This window comes from Sciurus vulgaris (assembly GCF_902686455.1).
Source record: "Sciurus vulgaris genome assembly, chromosome: X".
Lineage (NCBI taxonomy): Eukaryota > Metazoa > Chordata > Mammalia > Rodentia > Sciuridae > Sciurus > Sciurus vulgaris.
Genome location: NC_136471.1, coordinates 123,912,934 through 123,937,839, shown reverse-complemented (window position 1 = coordinate 123,937,839; position 24,906 = coordinate 123,912,934). Strand labels below are relative to the sequence as shown.

Genomic DNA, 24,906 nt, shown 5'->3' with positions numbered 1-24,906 from the left:
TTGACACTTCACTGAACTTGGTATCCTCATCTCTAAAACAAGTATAAAATCCTCTTCAGAGTGATGATTTGAGGATTGAATAATATAATCCAGGGGAAGCCCTTAGCATTGTGCCTGGCACAAAAGTTATTAAAAATATTTGAAAATAGAGCTTACTTGTTTGGATGCCATATCAGTCTACAAAGTAATGGTATCTTTGTTTTTGGTCCTGCTGAAGTCGCATGTGAGTTTGGGAAAGCGTTAGACTGTTGGGATATTTGCATATAAACATATTTAAAATACTTGTGAGGTTGTATTCCTTTCTGTTCGGATGAAGAAATAAGTATTTCTCCCAAGGAAGGGCTTCCTCAGAGAGTAATTAAAGAATGAATTGTAAAGTATAACCTTTGAAATGGCTTAATCCATGAATAGTAGAATGAAATAGAATCAGTATTTTTGTCTGTCCTGTTTCATGATGCATGTTGGATTTTAACCTTGAGAGCAAAACATTTAATACAGTGGTTCCTGCTGCTGCGTTACACAGTCCTTGATCAGTTTAAAGAATTCACTCTTCCAAAGCCTTGTTACATAACCGCATTCTAAAGTAAGTTAGTAAATTTTATGACTGTTAATACCAATTAGTGCTTTACCAAAATCTTAAGTAAAGGAAAATTAATACTGAGAATAAAACAGTGACTCAGGCACTTTAGGCAGTCAACAACAGGAGTGGGTTCATGATTACCCGTCTCTTTGTCCAATATGATTGGTTGGTTGGTTTGTTGGTGATTGAGGCTTGTTTTTTATGGGGTGGAGTTTTGATTTTGTTTTTGTTTTGCAGTGCTGGAGTTGGAACTGAGGGCCTCCAGCATGTAGTGCTTTACCACTAAACTACATCCTCAGCCATGGGGTGGAGATCTTGTGATACTGGAAGAACTAACTATAGGTCCTCCAGATATTTCTGTGTTAGTTACTACTAATAACACTTTTCATTCTCTTTCTGGGTTTTTTCTTTCTGCTGAGAAAATTTATTCTGGGAACTGTTAAATGCCTTAATATAGTTCTTTTTCTCACATAGTTAATACAAGTCAGGAACCTTTATCTAAAAATTTACCTATTCTTTCTTTTTGTATTCCAAATTCCATTTTTGAGACAGAATTAAGGATGAGGTATGGGATTATCATTAATGGATTACTGATATATTTTATCACATTCTTAATTTGCTTCTTAAAATATCAGCTTTTAACTACCTCATTATTTATACAGAGCAAGGCACTGAAACAAATAGCAAGTTATGCCTATCTTGCTAACTACAGCTGGTGACATTCTGTTGCAGACGTTGTGGGGGTAATGGCATGATTTCATGAATAAATTGAATTTAAAACACAAGTTCTTCAAGGTTTTTTTGTCATGTATTTTTTCTTGTTTGTCTACACCCATGTTTTGTATGTCATCTCAGGGTGGTGGCAGAACAAGTAATAAAGCTTGGCATGTGGTCACCTCCTGCCTTTCCGTTAAATACCCATGAAGATATTTAAAAATAAAAACAGAAGCTCATAACAGTGCTGCAAATTAAAATAATAATAATAATAACCATCAAAGATTATTGACAAAGTCCAAGGAGAATTTATTTCATTAGCAGGAATGGATTAACAAGCATAGTCTTGAATGTCATGCTTTTTATTCACCTTTGTGAACATGAATTGGACAAAATATGCAAAGGGAATAGGAAAAGACTTGAATCCATGCCCATTAGAGGCTGGATAGCAAAGAGCTGGAGTTCTCTATGCCCCACTATTCCACATTAGCATCTATATTTCCAGATCATTTCAGAGACTAAAATGCCTCCAGATACAGTAAAACAAGAAGTAGAAAAGGATCAAAAGAGGCATGCATTCACAGAGAAGTGTGGGAGCAGACTGTGCTAGGAAATGTGCTCTCTAGAGCCCACACAGGAAACGGCAAGTGGCATGTGCGCCTCCAACTTCTTATTTAGAGAACCCTGCCCAGGCAGTCCAGCCTCAGACTAGCCAAACACAATAAGAATCTTTGCTAGGAATCCAGGTTTTTAAATCAGGCTCAGACTACATCGATCTGTATTTGAAATTCAGATGGCTGAAGAATCCAAGTTCCCTTTTTGCTGCCAGATATTTGCCAGTTCTGGTGGCTCTCTTTTCATCTTTAGTTAGGGTGAAGCCAAAAAAGAAAAAAAAAAAATGGAGGGGAGACACTATGAAAAGACATGGCAAAAGAAAACATTTCCCTGAGGATGTAGAAGGAGCACCTAGATCTGAAGATGATTTTTTTTTTTTGTAACAAGCAGATGAAGTTAAGACATTGGCTTAGTTTCCTGAAAGAGAACCATGAAAATATGACCTCTACAGAGAGAACAAACTGAAACAAGGCAAAAATTGCAGAAGTTGACTGAGATAAGGAAAGAAAATCAAGAAACCTAAAATGGAGCCAGTAACAAAATTGATACAGCAGTGTGCCTGCTGTTTTAGGCACAAATGATGCAATAGTGAACAAAACATATTAAATAGTTATGAAAGGTCCATCTCAAAGTTCTGAGGTTTAGCCTGGCATGGTGGTGTATGCCTGTAATCCCAGCAACTTGGGAGACTGAGGCAGGAGGATCATAAGTTCAAAGCCAGCTTCAGCAACTTAGTGAGACCCTGTCTCAAAAATAAAATGTAAAAAGGGCTAGGGATGTGGCTTAGTGGTTAAGCACCCCTGAAGTTTATAGTGAAAAATACTAAAAAAATAGGAGCAGAAACAGTTCTAATTTCATTGATCTTTTGGTAATATTAGTTCAAAAAATATACACATTCCCCTCTAGATATATTCTGATAATTTCAAATTTTTATTCTAAAGAAAATGGAAAGTTCTAAGAGTAATAAGGCAGAAAATAAAAAGAACAAAAGCCAAATTGGCCACAGATGACTTTTCTACAGCACCGAATACTAGAAACCATCAGGGTATTGCTCCCTATTTAGAATCTCATATACTATTACTATAATTTCTTTATGTTCAAAAATGGCAGTCCTTCTTTTCAAACCCTTAATTTTCTTCCTCTTGGAAAAGTATATAGCATATGGATTTTGTTGCAAGACACTTCACTCCTATCTCCTTTAAAGTTGCTTTAATAAGCATATAGATTTACCACGTCAATGATGTGAATGGTATCTTTTAGGGCTTTGTGGTACACACAAGCTTACAGGGACTCCCTCTGTAAGAATGTAAGACTTCCCTTTCCTTCTGCCAATTTGCCATGAATGTGTGAGGATGTTCAGGAAAATACGATACTTCCTCAGAAAGCCATTCAGAAATCCACTCTGGCTGAATAAAAAATTAATGCAAATATTTCACTCAATAATGCGTATTTCACCCAAATACATGAAAACCATAGGAGAAATGGCTGTTGGTAAACAGTGAAGCCAATTCAATATGTAAATAAATATAGATGAACTTAATAGCTCATGTGTGTATAATTACAGATTTGACAGCCAAAACCTATTTTCAAAAATAAATTCATTTAACAGAGCAATATAAGATCAGGGTTTGTAACTTCAGGTTAATTTAAAAGTTTAAGCTCCCAATAATTTCACGTTGTTCTGGCATAAGAATAGTAGGCTACACAGGACTGAACTCGAGATGACTAGAAAGCTCTGAAAGCAAACCTAGAATATGTATGTGAGGATATAAAATACAACAAAGAACTAAAATTCCATACCAAAGGGGATTGGGAAAATTGATTCTGTATTTAGAAATGATGTTAAATCTAGATTCACTCATTGTGTCATATTAAAATAAATTACAAATGGATAAATATTTAAGGAAAGACATTAAATCATTAAAATATTCAGGTGCATAAATGTGGATAAATACCAACTGCCCTAAAGTTAAATGAGGAGTTTGGGAACAAAAGTAGTGGACCTAATTACAAAGGCCTATATCAATGTTTGATTATATAATAACAAGATATATTTAGCAACAACAAAATTTTTCCTAAGTATTTCAATAATCATGTCAACCTGGGGAAATTTTGGTAAAAGTTTTCATCCATGAATCAACAAGAAAAAAAATTTACCCTAGTAGATCTCAATTGCATTAAGCAAGTGATAAAAGAAAACTTCTCTAATCTCAGTGAATTCTTGAGATTCTTTAAATAATTATATGTCATTTGGCATTGGTTGTAGACTGGGTATTCTCATATACTGCTGAAGGGAACTGTGAAGTGATAGTTTTCATTGTCAGTGTGGCAATATGTATTAGGACCCTTTAACATTATATTCATATATAATTGAACCAATTGTCTTGCTACAGAATTTACCTTATGGAAATAAAGTTGCAGGTATTGAAGTGGTTCATTGATAGACTGGTTAAATAATCATCCATTAAAAATGGTGGTTTAGAAATGACAGGTCAAAATGTTGCTTGTACAGTATCAAGTGAAATAAAAGCAATATACAACAAGATGTACTACATTACTATTCCAATTTGAGAAATATTTAATGGAAGAAAATATGCCAAAATGTAGCAAGGGTTATATGAATATTTTTGATGTCTCATTATACTCTTTTTATTCCTTTTATATCCTGCCACTTTCAAGTAGCCTGAAGACATCAACACTTCTATTTGATGGGTCATGCATATTCCGGTCGCCATCTCAGCTCTTTGTGCCCTTTCCTCTCCCCTTTTTCCTTCACCTTCCTTGACAGTGTCTACAGAGTGGTAAGAAAGAGAGTTTTGGAACCAAGAATTGGAGGGCTATGGAGGAAGAGGATCTGGTTTTTTACTTTCTGGGTTCTTGCTACTCTATCCCAGGCAATTGATTCCCCAATTGGAAAACCATTAAAGAATGACTTTCCCTCTGCCTTTTTCCTTTGCAGGAAACACATGAAATTGTCGCAATCAAGAAATTCAAGGACAGTGAAGGTATACATGTATTTTTTTTCCTTTATTAAGATTTTGTAAATGAAGTGTGGAAGAGGTGGGGTTTAGCTGGTTATGCCCTATCTCTTCCTAAGATTTTAAAGTCATATTCTCAGAAAGTGAATATAACTTATTACCATGCTTTGGGTTAAAAATTTAGTTCCTTCCCTGTGAATCTTTTCATATCTCCTGATATTACAACATTTATTATGTGTTTTAAGGTACAATCAACATTGGAAATCTTGCTTCAAGGACTGGATAGAAGTCATCTATGCTATTTCCAAATATAATTAAAATGAAAACGCTGATTTAAAGTAAATGCTTCTCTGGGTCACATAAGTAGCAAGTGTTTTGTGAAAGCTTTCTGTACTGGTTCCTGTGCTCCCCAGCTCCTAGTCAGAGTTAGAAATGCAAGGATAAATGGGAAACAGTATCAGGGGGGCAATTTTATATTTAGAATCACTCATTTGAAAAATAAAAGTTTTTTGAGAAGAAATATCATCCTTTGAAGGTCTTGATCACACATCCAGATCATTTCAAATAGAATATTAAAATTACTCTATGCTGGGTAAGAAAGTTTAAAATATAGCAATTCAGTAATTCATTAGGTTTTAATTCTCTACCATTGGCCAGCCAAAGATAACCAACTGATCATGAAAATCTGTATGGCCTTTAAGGAGTTGTAGGCAGTGTTTCTTCAAACGTTTTTGGACAGAGAATGCCAGTAGAAATACATTTGTATCCTAACTCAGTGTCCACACACATACTGTACTATATCTAACTGAAACAGAAGTATCACAAACTACTTTATTGTACTAATGTGAGGTACTCCATTTTCTGTTCCATTCATATAAACTCAGATAAATGCCTATTGTGACATCAGATACATTGATTCCACTACTAATGAGTCACAACTTGCCATTTGAAAAATAATGACCTAGGGGTAAGAGGTACTAACATTGCATCAACCTTTGAATCAGAAATGTGAAGATTGCCATCACAGCCTGCCTTCCTCAGCACAGCTGAGGAAGTAAGCTCTGTAAGACACTAACTTCTATATTTATGAATAGCTTCTCCTCACCCTCACCCTCAGATACTCAGCTGACATAAAATAACTAAAAGGGCTTGCTAACAAAAATGTCCCAGGATAGATTCAGTAGTATTTGATGTAACCGAATTCTGATGTGCTGGTTATGTGGAGCACATGCATATCATCTGGGAACTTTAGCAGCCATTGAAGAGGGCAGCCTTAAAGGAAGGCAATGGAAAAATGCTTTTAGCTTATTCTGGGCTGGGGTGAGTGCAGAGGGCATGCTTCAAAAGTTGTGCTGTAGTCTAAAGGAAGCAGTAGCCCTGGGCCAACCCACTGTGAGACCATTGGAAATGAGCTCTTTGAGCAGTGACTTTGGACTAACGACAGGCGGCCCAGAGACAAATGATGATCTCCTAAAAAGAGTGGTTGCATCAGTAGATGAAAGCACAACCTTCAAATTCGTGTAGAGACTTCTGGCTGTGCATTCATCTTGCAGGGCACATCGGCAAGCATCAGATATCACCAAAAATAATAATTGTCATTGAGTTTTTAAAAAGGAGTGCAATCTAGGCCATTTGTACCATTGCTTTAAAAAAAGCTAAGTACCATATTCTTCACAGTCTCTATCTGATGCATACCAATGATTTGCTACAATTATACTTTTTAATTTGTTATTTTTAGTTATACATAACAGTTAAGTCTATATTGATATATTTATACAAACATGGAGTGTATCTTACTCTTAATTAGGATCCCAGTCTTGTGGATGTACATGATAGTGAGATTCACTATGGTGTATTCATATATGTACATAGGAAACTTATGTCAGATTCATTCCAGTGTCTTTCTTATTTCTATCCTCCCACCCTTCCCTTCATTCCCCTTTGTCTAATCCACTGAATTTCTATTCTTCCCCTCCCTGCCATATTATATATTTTTACCTGTTATGATACCTTCAGAGTGGCAATCAATGGTGTTATCTGCAGAAATTTATTACACACCAAGACAGGTACTGTAAGGGCAATAGAGATAACTCAAGTATCTTATGACCTATTGGTAAAATTAAGACCTGTAAATAAATAATAATAAAACAATTAAAAACAGTGCCTGAATAGAGACATGGTTCATTTTGAGGTAAAAGAGATCGTGTCTAGCTTTGGCATCCAAAGGTATGAGTGTAGTCTAGATCTGTCCTTATTTCTCTGAGTTGACAAGTCATTAATTTGCTGTGCCCTCATCTCTGCCAGACCATTATTATTCATCATTCCACACTGGCATGGAGCCCCGTCACCTATCCCACTTTGTTAATGTACACCTATGTACACCTGCGCATACTTTTAGAGGGACACTTCCAAGGCATTTCTGTGATAGAATCTGAAGACATATCCAATTTTTCATAAAATTTTTAGTTCCATCCTGTTATAGGCCCACTTTCCTACTGTTTCCAGTTCTTCCTGGGAGATCTGCTACTATTGTCTGTGTCTTTTATCCTTTTCCTCCTGCCAGAGTAGTGTCTTACTTAATGAAAAGGAAGAGTACGTGTATGGTGAACATTTTTGGAGTGTAGAATGTACATAAATAGTTTCATACAGGTGAGGCTGCCCAACTCCTGGGTAAACCATTTAATTCTGAATCAGTTTATTATCTTTAATTTCAGTAAAGCCTGTTATAATAAAAGGTATGGTGTCATAATAATATTGCCCTTATTGTCTTGTAGCTCTTGTTCATCACTTTTATTACTCTGAAAATATTCTTTTGATATTGCAATAGTGATTATTCTAAGTTCAGTGTTTAAAAATCTTTGTAAAGATGATGGTATAATTCCATAAAAACAGCATTAAACTGAAGTAGGATCTGTACTTGGTCTGACTAATGTTCATCCTAATCAAGTATTCTCTAAATGATATCAAGGGACATTTTGTGAGAGTATATATTACCTTCTGGTGAATTTAAAAGATTCTGATAAGATACTACCACCTTAAATCCGTATGTAGCCACAAATTTATATAAAACATCTCCAAGGCTACATGTTAATGTAGACCACTATTTAGTTCAAGAGGTCCATATTATCCCAGGATATCAATCACTATTTAAAATGGGAAACAAAATTTCATAGTAAATAAAATGTTACATTGGAACTTTAAGTTGAAAAATTGAAACTAAAATTATGAAGTTTATTTTATAGTTAATATAGTTGAGGTTAAGAAGAATCACTTTTTGGGAAGAAGAGTAATTTTTACAATAAAATTGTAGACGAGGGCAACAAATGACTTCCACAATAAAAAGAGGGTCATTAAAAGAATATTCACAAAAGGTTTTGTCAGTTTTCCCTTCATTTTTTTATATTCCTGTCTTTCTGTCTTCATATTTTTCAGATTTTTTATTTTCTCGTTGTTAGCTGACATAATTCTATGAGATCATTTTTTTCTTGGTGTCTTTTACTATAATTCTCCCTCGAAAGACTGATACTGCGGGGTGAGAACAGAAACTCTTGTTAAAAGGAAGGACTGTGGCCCGGGATTATAACTCGGTGGTAGTGCATGTGCTTAGCATGTTTGAAGCCCTGGGTTCAGTCCCCAGCACCAGAAAAAGGGGAGGGATGTGTGGCATGGAGGCGGGGGTGTGTTTGATGGCAAATTTTAATCTGAGATCACTTCATTATTCAGTTTTTTCCTTATTTTGATGACTTCTGCTTCTTGACATTTCATGATGAATTTGAAGTCTCAGTGAATTCTTAGCAATACCTAAATGATGGTATTATAAATTTATCAATTAAGTTTCCACAGAGAAACATTCTAGTAAACATGAAACAACCAGAAGTCTTCAAATTATTTGCTCATTATTTGGATTTTCTAAGAGGAAAAAATGACCACAGACTATAAAGATAATAGAGAATATTTAGTTAAAAGGTACTTTTCAGACTATGTATAATTATGAATTTGGCCTAATTATCCTACTCTTCCTATAATTCCAGTCTTCTACAATGAGATTTGATGTTCACAAGATAATATTCTGTCACTGTTGGTTCATCAGTCTCATTGGCATGTACAAGAGTCTGTTGCCCCAAACTCATTAAATGATCTAAGAGCACTGATTTAGGCTAGATGGCTTTGGACCAGCAAGAATTAAAAATACTGTCTTCTGAATCTTTATTTTAGGAGAACCTGTGATCTAGAATTTATCTTTGGCCCACATTTGGATATTCCTCTTGATTCTTTGGACTTTCCTCTTTTCTTGAATGTACAAATGATGGGGTGAGGAGGGTTCCTCCTTACTTGTCACTGGACCTGGGTACATGATGAGGGGGCTGACTCCAGAGAGCTGTGCAGCAGTCCATGTTTAATGTGGAATTTTGGTTGAGTCTCTAACTTTATGTCAAATGAAATTGCTTGCTTTTCATATCCTGCTGCTTATGTTTTCTATAAATACTTTTCTCTTAGATGGACATATTTATTCTTCTTAATTATTAAAACATGTTTCATTGATCATCTTTTCTGTCCTCCAAGTTATTTCTTTCTTGTTTTTACCCAAACACTAGAAAAATCTGTACTTTTGTATCATGGTACAAAACAAGAGTTCATAATCTTGAGTCATTAAATTCAAGAGCCTCAGTTCTCTGTGAGAGAGGTCTTGGAATAAAATTTCCAACCCTTGATTAAGCAAAGAATTCAATTAACTGGGCTTGAGCTTCCTGGCTAGTCATGGTTTCACCACATTTCCTTTGCATGTCCAAAATGGATCACTTTCAAATCCCAGGGATTGTTCTAAGACTTGGTGACCATTTTGTGCCTCTTGTGACTTCATGAATTTCCACTGTCCTTTTACCGGTTCTTCATCTCTGAAGATTGAAGGGTCCTCATGGGTACATGAAACTGTAGCACCAGCATTCCAACATCCCTGACCATGTTAATTGCCCTGCTGCTGATGTCCCTTCTTCAATCAGGACAAACAGAATCAAACATGGTGCCCCTATGGTTTCAAACAAGGATGGATTGATTTTTCTTTTTCAGTATATCTGTTTTAAGGCCTGTTTTGGGGACCTCTTTGGCTATACAAAAATGTCAGGTTTGTGATTTCATAAAGTAGGTTATAGCTATTCCTGGATTTCTTTTCCAAGCCCACAGTTCTTTAAAAATAGAGTTACAATAGAGTTTCTGCTTCTCTTTAGGTTCTTTTCATCACTTATTTATCTTTGAATTTCTTTTGCTCTTATGATCTTTTTTCTTAAAAATAGTTATCTTTTACTTTAGTGAATCTTTTGATTTTTGAGGTATGTTAACTTGCCTCACTGGTAGCCCTATGAAAGTAGGTCAGATTTTTGTTTGTTCTTACCTAATGTCCTTTTTTCTGCCATGTCACCCAGTTCTCACTCAGTGGAGTTATGTATCTATCTGCATATAACTTTGTCAGAGTAGCCCTGCCTTCACTAAACCCTCAGTGATAACTGGTGAAGAGTTCAGCCAGCATGCACATAAGCAGGTGTTGTGTAGAAGTGCTGACTCTCAGAGCTTGATGAGACCTTGAGGATAATCCATTGTAACCCCAGCTGCAATTTATTGTTGACGAATTTGTATGTGATTAACCAAGACTAAAATGCAAACCCAAGATCTTCACTGAGTTTTTCTTCCACTTGTACTTGCTGCTTGACCACTTCAGCAGCAAGTGGCCAAGTCTAGTAGCAGAGTGTAAACCCAAAACTGGGTGTTGTGACTCTTTCTCCAAAGCTTGTTGTGTTACACCACTGCCACCTGTGTCCCTGTGTTTGACTCAGTCTTGACCTCCTCATCCTGAGATACTTAGCTATCCTTTCTAGCCTTGGTTTCTTCATTTGTGAGCAAGAGGAACTAGCCTGGATAGAGAACCCACAAGGATTATTTCAACTAGAAGAGAGTGATTTTTGTGCTATTTTCACCTTTAAAAACTGCCCCACTGAAGTAATTTACTGCTTTCTTCTCCTCTAGGTAGAGAAGTCCATGCACGTGGAGTGTGTATTCCTTTTCTCCATCATTTCATCATTTGCTGCCTCAATTTTCATCATAAAGTGCAGGACAGGCTGGGAACCTTAAAAGTACTTAGAGAAACAAACTTATAGGATGTTCCCATTAATGAAGAGTGCACATTTTGCCTGCACTTCGGGAATTAATAACTCCATTTCCTGCCTGCTCTCATTCGTTACAATTTTAATGCTTAAGCACTTACCTCCACTTTTATTATCTATGACTGGCATAAAGTAAAGAAGCATTCATTTCCTAAAAATAGGCTGCTAAAATGAAGTTGTTTTGGCACTACAGGCTAGTTGATTTAGTGTGCTTCTTTTTGCAGGGTCATTTATCTTCTCTTCATAACCATTGTTAAGTGAAGTCAGTATAGATTTGAATGATGCATAACAAAATACCAAAATTCATTGAGGCTTAGGCTTATAATCAGTAAAAATTTTAATGAAAAGAAATAATTATTAGATTTGGAAAAGGTCATAAGATTGGGGATGCATTTATTTATTTACCAATGGAAAGTTAAGTGGCTTGCCCAGAGTGACTATCACACTGTTAATTAGTTAAAAGACTAATTAGTTAAAAATCTAGATTTCTATAGTCTTGTTCCAGTGTTCCTTCTACTAAAGCCATTCTGGTTCAGATATTCTGAGGTGGCTTTATCCATTAGCAAAGTGAAACAGTCACAGATTGGTAATACAAAGCGCCATTTTTTCACTTGCTTTACGTGTGCCAAGAATTCACCAAGCACTTGATTAGAGAAGATATACCAGCTGTATTTACTTAGTACCACACAGCTCCAGCATAGTTTATGGGTGTTCTCTCTCTCTCTCTTTTTTTTTTTTTTTTTTTTTGGTACTGGGATTAAACCCCTGGGCACTCTACCACTGAGCTATATCCCCAGCCCTTTTTATTTTTTATTTTGAGACAGAATCTCACTAAGTTGCTGAAGGCCTCACTAAGTTGTCCAGGCTGGCCTTGAACTTGTGATCCTCCCACTTCAGCCTTCCAAGTTGCTGGGTTTACAGGTGTGTGCCACCATGCCCAGCTAGTTTTTGGATACTCTTAAAGATTTTATACACACACCCACATACGTTCTTGACCTGAGTACTATCAATTTTCTAGAACCTCCATTTTTGCAGTCACATGTTATAAAAACAACCAATCAGAGGTGAATTAGGGAAAATAAATTCAATTTGTCTTATGTGATCAGCAGCCTATTCAAAGTTCCTGAGAGAGAAGGGACTGAAAGTGCTATACTCAAAACTGAGAGGGCAGGGCTGGGAGTGTGGCTTAGTGATAGAGTGCCTGCATGGCATGCCTAAGGCCCTGGGTTTCATCCCTAGCACCAAGCAAAATAACAAAACAAACAGCAACAATAATACATACACACACACAAAACGAAGAGGGCAAAGTGCCTATTGTTTGCCATCCTGTTATTTTGTTTTCGCCACCTCTGAAATGAAGAAGAGTTAGCCACACATGAGCAAAGATCTCATGGTCCTAGCTGAAGCATTCATGTAGGAAGTATTTATTGTTCACCTCTTTGCAGCAAGTACAGTGCTGGTTGGTGGGGTGTATATTGTTGAATGGAAGAACTTAGTCCTATCCTCCTAAAGCTCTGGGTTTAGCAGAGGTGACCGCACAGGTGGAACAACAGTAAGCAACAAATACATATAGGTTGAGCATCCCTGATCTGAAAATCCAAAATTATAAATATCGCAAAATCTGAAGCTTTCTGAATGCTGACCTGATGCCACAAGTGGGAAATTCCACACGTAATCTTATATGACAGGTCATAGTCAAAACACAAGTGCACTAAAAATCATATAAAACTACCTTTAGGCCATGTGTATACAGTGTATATCAAACATATATGAATTTCGTGTTTTATCTTGACTCCTAATTCCAAAATAAATATCTCATTATATGTACATATTCCAAGATCTGAAACACTCCTGGTCCCAAGCATTTTGGGTAAGGGATGCTCCACCTATATTTAAAAAAAAAAATTAATTAAAAAAATAAGTAATGGCAAAAGAAAAGCCCAGAGTTCTGTAATAAGGAATAGTGGGGATGGGGCCAACTTGCCTCAAGGTCTGGGAAAGGTCGGGAAGCACTCTTGAGGAGTGATATTTAAAAGAAAACCGTGGGCTGGGGAGATAGCTCAGTCAATAGAGTGCTTGCCTTGCAAGCACAAGCACAAGGCCCTGGAGTCAATCCCCAGCACCATTAAAAAAAAAAAAAAAAAAAAAAACCTGAAGGAGCCTGCAGCCCTATAAAGAGCCAGGGTGGTAGACTGAATATTCTGGGCACAGGGAACAAATGCAAAGGTCCTGTGATTCTGGGCACAGGGAACAAATGCAAAGGTCCTGTGGCTAAAAAATAAGGTTCAGGGCTATTTTGGGAACTGAAAACCTAAGATGATAAAGGGAGAGAGGAACACAAGTTGGGAGTTCCTGATATGGCTTCTTTTGGAGACTGATGGTGGTCCTCCAGGCTGCAGCACCTGGGGCTGCTGTAACACTAACCATCACAGAACACCTCTTCCCTGGCTAGGCCCCATTTTGGAGAACAGCTGGCCCTGTGTCCCCTCACAGTCCTTGACGCCAATTCAAGAAGTCCCCTGATTACATCTCACTCATTCGCCCTTACTGCCAGGTGGCATCTGCTGTCTTGTGCTTTTCCCCCAGTGCGGGTGGGGCTTGTTCACTGCTTCTGCCACTGTTGGCCTTTCCTGCCCCTGGTTCTTGTCTTCCCACAGGCAGCATCTCTGACCTTTCCTAGTCCGGTTGTTCCAACATTCTCCTACAGTTGTCTGACTGAAGTAGAATACTTCCCTTATGTAACCATTTCACAAAGGAGTGTTGACTTCATGTTGCCTGTTTGTTACAAATGCTCCAATGCTACAAAGCCTCTGTTTCTATTTCAGTCTCTTCTTTAGACTCAGTTTGAAAGGGGTTTGAGAGAAGGGGCTGGGATAGAAAAGGAGCTGAGAAACACTCCTGGCTCTGCACTTAGAATCTCCCCTCTTCTTTTGCGCCTCCCACCCCTGCTTCAGCCTTTTTCCTCTTGTGTACCTTGTGTAGAGAGTATGACTTCCTAGAAATGCCCCTGTACCCAAATTCCATTTTCTTCTTCCTCAAATTTGAAGATATGTGTGGACCTGAGGGTGACACAATCTCTCAAAGCTAGGATTCCTGCCTTACCTCAACCTTGGAGCCAAATCATAACTTTGGGATTTTAGAATGGAAATATGGCATGCTATATAGCACCCGGTAGTGTTTCTATAGCACAACATACTCATATGAACAGTTTTGCATCTAAATGAATTTGTCACTCTTAGAAATAGTTTCAGTTTTTAGACTGTTTGGGGGATTTGAAATTAGAGTTGAGCGATTATGAACCTTTACCCTTGAATATACATACAACAACACAGTAGTTTGAATTTCCTGGAGCTATCATAAACACTCATTTAAAATGGAATATTAGCTCTTCACTCCCCTGCCTATTAATCCATCAGAGTTAAGATGTCTTCCGTTCTTTCTCCCTGTCTGTGGAGGTTATCATGAGTGAAGTTGGTTGTATGCAAGGGCATTTACTGGTTCAGCATCAGTTCTCCATCCCAGAACAGCTATACCATCTGGGATGGACAGATGGACATGCCACAGGAAGGCAGCGGGAACCTATAGCAGCTGCTATTCAGAGAGATCACTCTTTAAGAAGTCCTGCAGTTTTGCCACAAGCTGCATTGTGGATGCCTGGCACACGACCTCTGTTCAGTGAGGTGACTTCCATGCAGGCTGAGGAATAAAATGCTCTTTTAAACCAAAGCTTGAGGCCAACCTTAAAGACATCAGCTACTGCTGGTGCTGGCGGCAGAGAAGTGCCTCTGTGCACTGATGCGCTTGATTCTTATGGCCCTTTTAAATGCCGTCTTCCCCAGTATAGAGTGTTAGAGTTAAATGATAATGGATTTGTATGTCTTTCCTATAAACCCATGTTTCTGCACATACACTTTACAGTAAGAAATATAAGAAAATAAAAGCAGAAAATCAGGTCTGTGTTAGTCAGGCAAGCCTTTTCTTCTTTAAATTATTCTCATCTTTTTTTCAATAAGAAAATATATTAATAGTCCATCTGTAGACTTCGTAAGCAGAAGTACCCAAAGTAGAAGATGAAATTGAAATGTTTTCTGTGTTCTTAAAATTCTTTGAAAAGTAGTTTGAAAACTTCAATTTTTCTGTCTTCACCATTGTTTACGTTCTAGAAAATGAAGAAGTCAAGGAAACGACTTTACGAGAGCTTAAAATGCTTCGAACTCTCAAACAAGAAAACATTGTGGAACTGAAGGAAGCCTTTCGTAGGAGGGGGAAATTGTATCTGGTGTTCGAATATGTTGAAAAAGTAAGTCCTTTATTGCCAGTGTGCATATTTGCTTGGCCATTTCTGACATTACTGAAGAAAGTATTACTTAGTGTAACTTGTCAATGTACTCATAATCTGAGCCTTGAAAAATGAAAATATTATTCATAATTATGTCCTGAAATGTATTTAAAGATTTTGTACAGTTGAACAGTACAGAGATAATCTCAAGTTGAAACAGTGTACCAGTTTATCTTGTGATATTATAGAATCTATAATCCAATAACTTATTTTTAGACCTGATTTTAATTAATCCTAAACAGTTTCTGAAGGAGAAACAGGAGAATTGACAAGTGATGGTACAGGTGGTAGAGGTAGATATGTGGCAGATCCCACTCCTCCTGGATAGACCAAGAGTTTGAATCAGACCTGGGGCGGTAAATGTGCAGAGCAGCATTTTGTGAACTGCCAGGGCTTGCTTTGAGGGAAGGGGTCTTGCCAGGAGGCCTAAGGTGAGGCTGGAGGCAGTAGATAAGACCAGGAGTGAGGAATTGGAAGCCTGGGACAAAAGAAGTAAAGCAGGTGTTGTTTGAGTTGTCAGTACACTTGCCTTAGCACTTAAAAAAACAAAGAAAGAAAGAAATGAAAGTTCAACTTTTTAGTGACATCTTAAACAATGTGACCTAACGACAATGTACACTACAATAATCTATATTAGGTACCTTGGAATATTTGGCGAGCAGCTGACCCTCAGAAGTTGGTTATGGTGAAAGCTTAAATACAATAGTAGAGGAAACAAACCAGAAAAGCCTTTTGGAGGTTTCCTAGATGAATAAAAGGGTGACATTTGCTGGTTTCCTATGATTTTTTTTTTTTTTTATATTAAAGTTGGAGGAGTTTGTTTGCTTTAGGTCAGTTCCCAGCTGCTTGTTATATGATGACAGGGCATCACTGCCATTGTCATTATCAAATAGGAAGTAGTGTTGTCAAGATGACTGACCAGCAGTGCAACTTTGAATTCATTCAGCCATTACAAATTATTTTGTGAAATAAATAATATATAAGTAGTAATTTCATTACTTGCAAAACTTCAAAAATACTAGGTTCTTTGTCATTTTAAACCACTGCTTTTATGTTTCTTTTCCAAAATCTGTTTGAAGTTTCTTTTTCTGTGTCAATTTAGGTATTCCCCTAAGGTATTTTCCCTACCAAAATAAAACTTAAAAAGTTGGTTTAAGAAAAAAAAAAAAATTATAAGAAAAGGCTTGCTGTGCTAGGATCCCAGGGAAAATCAGATGCTCTTTATTTTTTAGTTGTTGTACAGTTTGCAGTTTTCACTGCCCAATAATAAAATTTCAGCAAATCTAGTATTTCACTGTTTGCTTCTGATCTGTTCATGGTGATTGTTCATGATAAATGTCATTGTAGTATATATAACAAATTGAGAAATCACCTCTGTGTATCTGTTTCCCCCCTGGGTGGACAATTTGGCATGTCTGAGAGCTCTCTGCTGCTAAGTGTCCAAACTACTACCAGAACTGCAGGCTTCTAATGCCCAGGCCTGGGCTTTTTCCCATGCCCCATGGTTCTTAGATGGAAGGTGACCATCACACCTGCCCATCAGTGTCAGTGCCTAACAATCAACAGTGAGTTTCAGGAGGGCAAGGAGAAAGGTGCTCTTAAGGGGCCCGGGTAGCAGAGACACCCTTGATTACAGTGTCTTCAACTATAATAACAAGAAATTCAAAGGTAAGCAGTATAGGACTTGTGTGTGGGCTTTGCTCTGTAGTTTTAGGAACTTCTGCTGGGCTGCTTCTGCCCCTTTGTTCCACTACTCCTGACATATGGCCCTTATCCTTAAGGTCAGTATAGACCTCCAGCTGTCATGTGCCATTGGCCAGGATGCAGCTGCATGGTCACACTGGCTGCTTGGCAGAGAGGAAATAGATTCTTCATTCTGGCAATTAAGTCTCCAACTGAAAATTATATCTCTTTGGAGTAAGGGAAGAATAGCTATCAGGGGACAGTATCTCTGCCACTGAGGAACCTAGGGTGGAATATGAAATGAGGGATACAATTTGTTTTTTATATTACAAAAGCTTCCTATTCTCCTGTGCATTTGGGACTTTCTATGTTATTTGTTATTGAAAAAGGCAATTTAAATGGAGAATCACTAAAAATGATGCATATATTCTTTAAACCATTTTATTTTAACTCAAAGCATAAATACACATTTACAATTCTTTAGAGGTAAGTCAAGACCTTTTGTATATTGCTTTTCTGATTAAAGTTCCAGATGGTCTTTCTGATATACATCATACCCATCATGTTCCTTTAAAGTGAAGTAAAAGCTCAAAAACACTTGGAGAGCAATCTTACTACAGAGTCCTTCAGTGTTTATGCTTACCACTGCCTGCACCTTTCCCTTGCCAGTCTTTTGTGGCTTTCCTTCATTAAATCTTTCCAAAGTATTCAACTTCATTTTCTTATAAACAGCAACTCTGTTTTAAAAAATGTTATTTTCATTGGTTGATAATTTTATTAAAATAGCAAGTGCCTCTGTTATAAATGGGTATGAGAATAAACACAACTGATTATTTATAAATATACAACTTGACTTATGTGAACAAAATTGTGAGGCTATATTAGAGCAGTGGTTTTCCGCCTTTTTAGGGGGAGTGGGGGCAATGCCAGGGTTGGAACCCAGGGCCTCCCACATGCTAGGCAAGTACTCTACTACATCCCCAGTCTGTTTTTAAAAATTTGAGACAGGGTCTTGCTAAGGTGCTCAGACTGGTCTTCACTTGTAATTCTCCTGCCCCAGCCTCCCTAGTGGTTGGAATTATAGGCATGTGATACTGCACCTGGCTTCCTTAGAATTCTTTTATACTCTGAAAATTTTTGGAAGCCCTCAACTTTTTATTTATGTGAGTTTTATCTATTAATGTTTTTCATATTAGAAGGCAAAACTGAGCAATAGGGAAATATTCATTTTGGGGTTGTGGGTGTGGCTCAGTGATAGAGCTCTTGCCCAACATGCATAAGGCCCCAGGTTCAATTTCCAGCACCACAAATAAGTAAATATTGATAAACCTGTTAATTTTAACATAAATAATTTGTATATCATTCTTTCAAGTAAAATATGGTGTTGCACGTGGGTGTGCATGCACACACACAAAACCAACTAGTTCAGCTTGCATCTCATCTCAGTCACCCAAGTACTTTGCCTAAGACAGTCATGGTCCATGGTCCATATGGCACATATGCAGCAGAAGTGCTCTATATAGATTTGTCTTTCTCATGTAGAGTCTTAGATATATACTCTAAGAACCAAAATTTAGTAAAAGTAATATTTTTTACTATGTTATTAGAATATCCTTAACTAAAACTGCTGTTTTCAATCTTTTTTTTTTTTTTTTTTTATGGCAAGGGTTAATTGGATCGAAGAATCCCTTGCCTTGATTCATGCTAAGGTACTAGCAGTTTACACATTATTGCATTGTACCGTTAGTGTGAATGACAACACAGCAAAAAAGGCAAATATTCAAGTGTTATGATCAATATAGTTTGACTTCATGGGCACTCTGCAAAGTCTGAGACTCCTGTAGATCGATTGCCAGGGCACACTCTGAGAATTGCTGTCCTAGGAGTTCGCTTACAAACAATATGGTGCTGTGGGCCTTAACTCATTGTGCTTTGCAGAAAAAATGGAATTTGGTTAATCTGAAAATTCAGTGGAGACTGGCTAAGTGAAGTTTCTACTTAACAAAAAAACTGTTGCATGAATTTTAGAATGATCTATGACTCTAAGCTAAGATTTTTGAATATCAGATTGGTTGGGTCTATGTGTTTTTACTTCTACAGTATTTTTCTAGCCTGTTTTAATTTTTTTTACTAAATATATTAATCACTTCTAATTTTAGGAATTTTTTTTTCCAGTACTGGGGATTGAACTCAGGGGTGCTCTACCATGGAGCCACATTCCCAGCCCTTCTTATTTTTAATTTTGAGATAGGGTCTCACCAAATTGCCCAGATTGGCCTCAAACTTGTGATCCTCCTGCTTCAGCCTTCTGCCATTGGGATTATAGATGTTCACCACTGTATCCAACTATTTTTTCCTTTTAGAATATTGTTTAGGCCAGGCGTGGTAGTGTACATCTGTTGTCTCAGTGACTCAGAATGCTGAGGCAGGAAGATCTCAAGTTCAAGACTATTCTGGGCTACTTAGTGAGTCTCTGTCTCAAAAGAAAAATAAAAAGGATGGGGATGAGGCTTAGTGGTAGAGTGCTTGCCTCACATACGCAAGACCTTGGGTTGAATCCCTAGTATTGGGGTGGAGGGGATATTATCCAGAAATTTTTAAGACTTGACTTCAATGCAAGGTTTTATTAAACATATACAGCACATTGTGTTAAAATGACTGCCCCCCTTTTACATTATGTCATACCTCCACCTTGTACTGTTTTTCCCTTTACATTATTCTAAAATGATGCTTGAAAGTCTTTTGTAAAAAGAATATTATTATTTAAGACAGTGTAGGAAATATTACTGAATTATTATTATGTTATTATAATATAACATTATTATTATATTATTATTCAAGGCAGTGTAGAAAAAGTAAAAATAAAAACCTTAATGCAGTATCCTGATCCTCCATGAGCTAAGTTGTAGATGAAATGCAAAACTAAAAAATACACGCTGTATGTTAGGTGTCATTCAAGATGCTTTTTAAAAATTATTAATACGTAATTTCTGAGCCTCCCAAATTTTGGAGATTAATGTCTCTCTTCAATTTTTAGAATATGCTTGAGTTGCTGGAAGAAATGCCAAATGGAGTTCCACCTGAAAAAGTAAAAAGCTATATCTATCAGCTAATCAAAGCTATTCACTGGTGCCATAAGAATGATATTGTCCATAGAGGTGAGTATGGAATTTTTGACATGGAAAATACTAAAGAAAAACATCAAAGTTTCAAAATATTTCTATTTAAATGGAAAATATTTTGAAAGCTTAGGATATGAGAAGTCATTTGTTCTCCAAATGTCCTTTGTACCATGTAAAAGATAAATCACAGATTTATTTGGGTATTGTGGTGAGAGCTCTGTGTTTGTATAACCAGATCTGCTCTGAACTATAGAAACACCTGGTGATATAAGAGAATCTAAGAAATGTGTATTTGAAGCTTAACTTGGAGTGGGAGGGGAGGTGGGGGTAGCAAAGAAATGATGTCCAGTATTTTGGTCCTGCAGGTAGACCAGGTAAAGTGAACCCCTAAGTTACTGACTCCCTTCCCATTGGCACTCACCTTTCATTCTCTCTTAGACCCACGTTCTCCAGTACATATCTTCACTTCCTGGTTTTCCCTGTCCATTAGTAAAAGGTGTTCTCTGTCTGCAGGTTGTAGGCATGATCAACCTTGCATAAAGACCATAATTGTACTTACATAAACTGTCTTAATTTGTCCTTTACTACCACAAACTAGTGGTTAATAGCAATAAAAGGGAAATTACTTGCTCAGAATCATCTTTGACTCTACTATTTATCTTCTCATGATAATCTCTCTTGCATTGCATAATTTTATAGTAGTGGGACACAAATGGATACAATAATGAGCTAAAGTATGTTTATTAGAAAATGTCGCCATACCTACTTGTCCTTGAATTATCAGATAAATGAATGCTACATTTTAATTCACCTATATAAATGCACAAGTTTGAAGACTGGCTTAAAGGTTGTATGAAGAATGTCAATTCCTGTTATTTCTAGTTTGTTCCCTTACGTTTGGCTCTCATAGCAGTAACTGTATCAAGGTTGTCAGTGGCATGGATATGCCATCTAGTGTCAAGGGTAATGATTCTAATAATAGTCTATATATTATGTTTGAGAATATTAATGAGGAACTGAGTTAGCTACATTTCCATCATGACATTGTGATTTGGTTAAGTGTATAGCTAACCAATGGCTGTGAAACAATTGTAGAAACCATGATTCTGAAATCTACAGATTTCACTACCTCTGCCTTTTCTTCACTTGGACCTGTACTACATGATACAGATGCTGGGTACTATACTCTGAAAACAAAATTGTGAGATGCCTCCCAAAGGGAGAATTCAACTGCATTTTCTGCAAATTTCTGCTCCTCAATTCCTATCATACCTTCAGGACATCTATGGAAAAAATTAGAAATCTTAACTTGACTCATTCACTATTGCTTCAGCATTAGACATTGGTCATTGTGAACCATACAGAAAAGCTAAAGAGATATGTAAATATAGAAATTATTCTGAAAACTTTTCTTGTGTTTTTTTTTCCCTCCAGTAAATATAATGCTGAATACTTATGTTCATGTATTTTCTTAAGTTATCTTGTGGATGTAAACATTTTCTATTCTGCCTCCAAAATCTATGTTAATATTTTATGTAGTAAAAATTGTTTCTTTAAATGTGTTGGCCTAGACTCAGTTATTCTTAAATTCCTTTAAGAGATTCAGTTCATCCCTTTAAGAGTTAAAGGTAGGCTGGGGGTGTAGGTTCGTGGTAGAGCGCTTGCCCAGCATGCTTGAAGCCCTGGGCTTGATTCCAAGGACTGTACACACACACACAAAGAAGGATTGAAGTATTGTGATCTGCATGTTTCTCAAAATTAATTGAAACTTCTATGTACCAGCATAAAATGTGTTACTCTGGTACTCTGGTTTTCACTGTCACGGTTTTCTATTCAAATTACTCTAGATATATCCAATTAGATGTTGTCACCATGGTATAATAGTGTCAATCAGCAGAACATAGACGATTTTTACTAATTGCTTTTTAATCTTGATATTCTAGATATAAAGCCAGAAAATCTCTTAATCAGCCACAATGATGTTCTGAAACTATGCGACTTTGGTAAGTTAAAAAGAAATTGAGTCCTGGTTCAGAATTAATTTAGTGTAACACCTAAGTAGCTTTTTAAAGGCGTATTAAAAGTAATCTTTACTTTTTACTTAAATTAGCAGAGCAACATTCTGTTGTTCATTCTGTTGTGTTCAAAATTTGATCGCTAGAGGAATACTAATCTCTCCTTGCTTTATAGACTATTATCCAGTATTTTTTAAAAATTCAGCATGCAGTATTTATTTTATGAGAATTCAAAGCAAATACATGCATGTGTATATATTAATAAGCCCAGAAAAAATTTCTTAGAATTATCCCCAGAAAAAATTTCTTAGAATTATCCCTAGAAAAAAATTATTAGAATTATCACTGTGGATTCCTGGTTTGAATAAGCTGAAATATTTTAAATGTGATAGAAATTGTTGTAGGTTTCATTATAACCACTAAAAATATGCATGCGTGTATGCTCACGTACTGTGCCCATATAATGGTTATATATCTGAAAGGTCAAAGCCATTTTTAGAACACTTCTATTTATTTCTGCTAAATGTGCAGTGAATGAGACTAGTAACTGATGTGCACTATTCCAGCTCTTAATTGAATGTGTAGGGAAGTTTTTTAGTTTTATTCTCCCCTAGGAAATAATTATGTATTATCTCCCATATAGGTAACTTTGTATTGTGCTGTTAAACATTTAAAATAATTTAGAAAAATCTTAAAATAATAAATTAGAGTGTTTAGGTTCATAGGCCACTTTTTATAATCAAAATTTTACCCAATCTTTATGCTGAAACATAACAGTTGAATTCTTAAAATTTTTTTCACATATTCAAATATAATCACAAATATAAATATCAACCTCCACATGTAGCTAAGAATACCTCTTTATCATACACAAGTTAGATTAGATTACATTAGCACATAAATGGATTACACAAGTGAGCAGTAGATAATTTTAAGAGTTTTGTAGAATGACCTTTTTGTCCAGTGTAGCAATTAGAAGCATGTATAACTGTTTTCACTTGGTACTTTCAAACAATTTGAATATTATGAACCTACTTGCCTGATAATTTTCATCATAATTTATAAGAAATATTGCAAAAACCTTGCCTCTTTTCCTAATTTTTAAAGAAGTTCTTAAGAAAATAAAAAAGAAATATTGAACACTTTATCTGCAAGATTTTGATTTTGGCATTTTTAGCATATCCTTAGCATTATGATTTTCAGGAATGGTACTTATGTCTGACTTCCTGTTCACAATTGTGATTATTACCTGATACTGGGACTTTTTGCCCCTCATACATCACTTAGTATGCATACATGATTCTATGGGCCACTGATCTCTTTAAGCTCCAAAGTTACTGAAAATCATAAAGCAAATTAAAAATACAGAAGAAATGCATGAGGCCAGGGATGTAGCTCAATGGTAGAGTGCTTGCCTAGCATGCACAAAGCCTTGGGTTCCATTTCCAGTACTGCCACACATACACAAAAAAGAAAAGAAAAAAGAAAAACATGCCCAGGGACTGGGGTTATACAGCACTTGCCTAGCATATGTGAGGCACTGGGTTTGATCCTCAGCACCACATAAAAATAAATAAATAAAAGAAAGGTATTAAAAAAAAAGAAATGCCTAAAGAACGGTTAATAGTAGAAAAAGAGTTCTCCTGGTCTAGCATTATTATTTTTTTAAAAATGATAGACCTTTATTTTGTTGATTTATTTATGTGTGGTGCTGAGACTCAAACCCAGTGACTCACACATGCTAAGCAAGTGCTCTACCACTGAGCCACAACCCCAGCCCCTTAAAGAAACGAGTGTTTTAAATGTCCGGGATGTTCCTCAGGGCAGCACACATGACATTCGGTGTCTTGTGCACTTCCTAATTGCTTCCCGTCCCAGAACAGGCATCTCCTTTGTCTGACTCGAAGAACTCCATTCAGAAATACAAATATTTCTCCAAAGTATGTATTACAAAGAAATATTGATGAACTAAGTTAGTGTTTATTGTTGTTCTGCTATGGTTTTTATATTGTACTATTTCATTTTAAGAAACAGTTTTCCATTTTTCAACACTGACAGACACCTTAATTTTTACCTCTGATTTTAATGCTTCGGCTCTTTGCAACCATTGACGATGAGCCTATATTACACTTGGTGAGTTAGTGGGGTAATTAATTTCTCCTGCTGCCTCATTTTGTGGCTATGCTATGGCCCCAGAACCTCTTGAAAGGATGTGGAGCAAAAGTAGTAGTCGAGTTTATGAGGTAATTAAGATACTCCTAATCTGCTTCTCAATCACTAGGAGATGACAGTAATTTTGGCCTGTTTTGTTTTCATCATTGCTAACTGATAGTTGTTTACATAATGGCTGAAACTGTTTAGAAACAATAAATATACAAATACACCTTTAAGTCCCCCGTAGCAGAATTAATGATCATAATGCTAGTTTAACTTCGACTTATGGCTCTAATGGGGACTTCATTTTGTTCCTAAGATTTGTATTTTTAGGAGCACTATTTGAAAGTATGCTCTGAAGACTTAATAAAGCATGAGATGACTTCAAAAACATGGATTTCTTTAGCATATACTAAATACATCGTATATGTCAATTGACGTATGAACTCTCTACTAACTTTTTAAAATAACAAGGATATTTATTAATAAATAGCTCATTCAATCCAGTTATTATGTTCTTTTGGGATGTTATTTTAAAGTATTACTAGGAC

General features: G+C 36.4%; 1 protein-coding gene across 8 annotated transcripts in view; it reads left to right on the top strand.

Moving 5' to 3' along the window:
- CDKL5 (cyclin dependent kinase like 5) overlaps positions 1-24,906 on the top strand; it is a 165,006-nt gene that overhangs the window by 97,270 nt on the left and 42,830 nt on the right. For all 8 annotated transcript variants that reach the window (XM_079122784.1, XM_079122778.1, XM_079122781.1 and 5 more), the window contains 4 exons: positions 4,869-4,914; positions 15,206-15,342; positions 20,102-20,222; positions 22,130-22,189. In XM_079122784.1, coding sequence (XP_078978910.1) covers positions 4,869-4,914; positions 15,206-15,342; positions 20,102-20,222; positions 22,130-22,189 — 364 coding nt within the window. The remainder of the gene's footprint in view (positions 1-4,868; positions 4,915-15,205; positions 15,343-20,101; positions 20,223-22,129; positions 22,190-24,906) is intronic.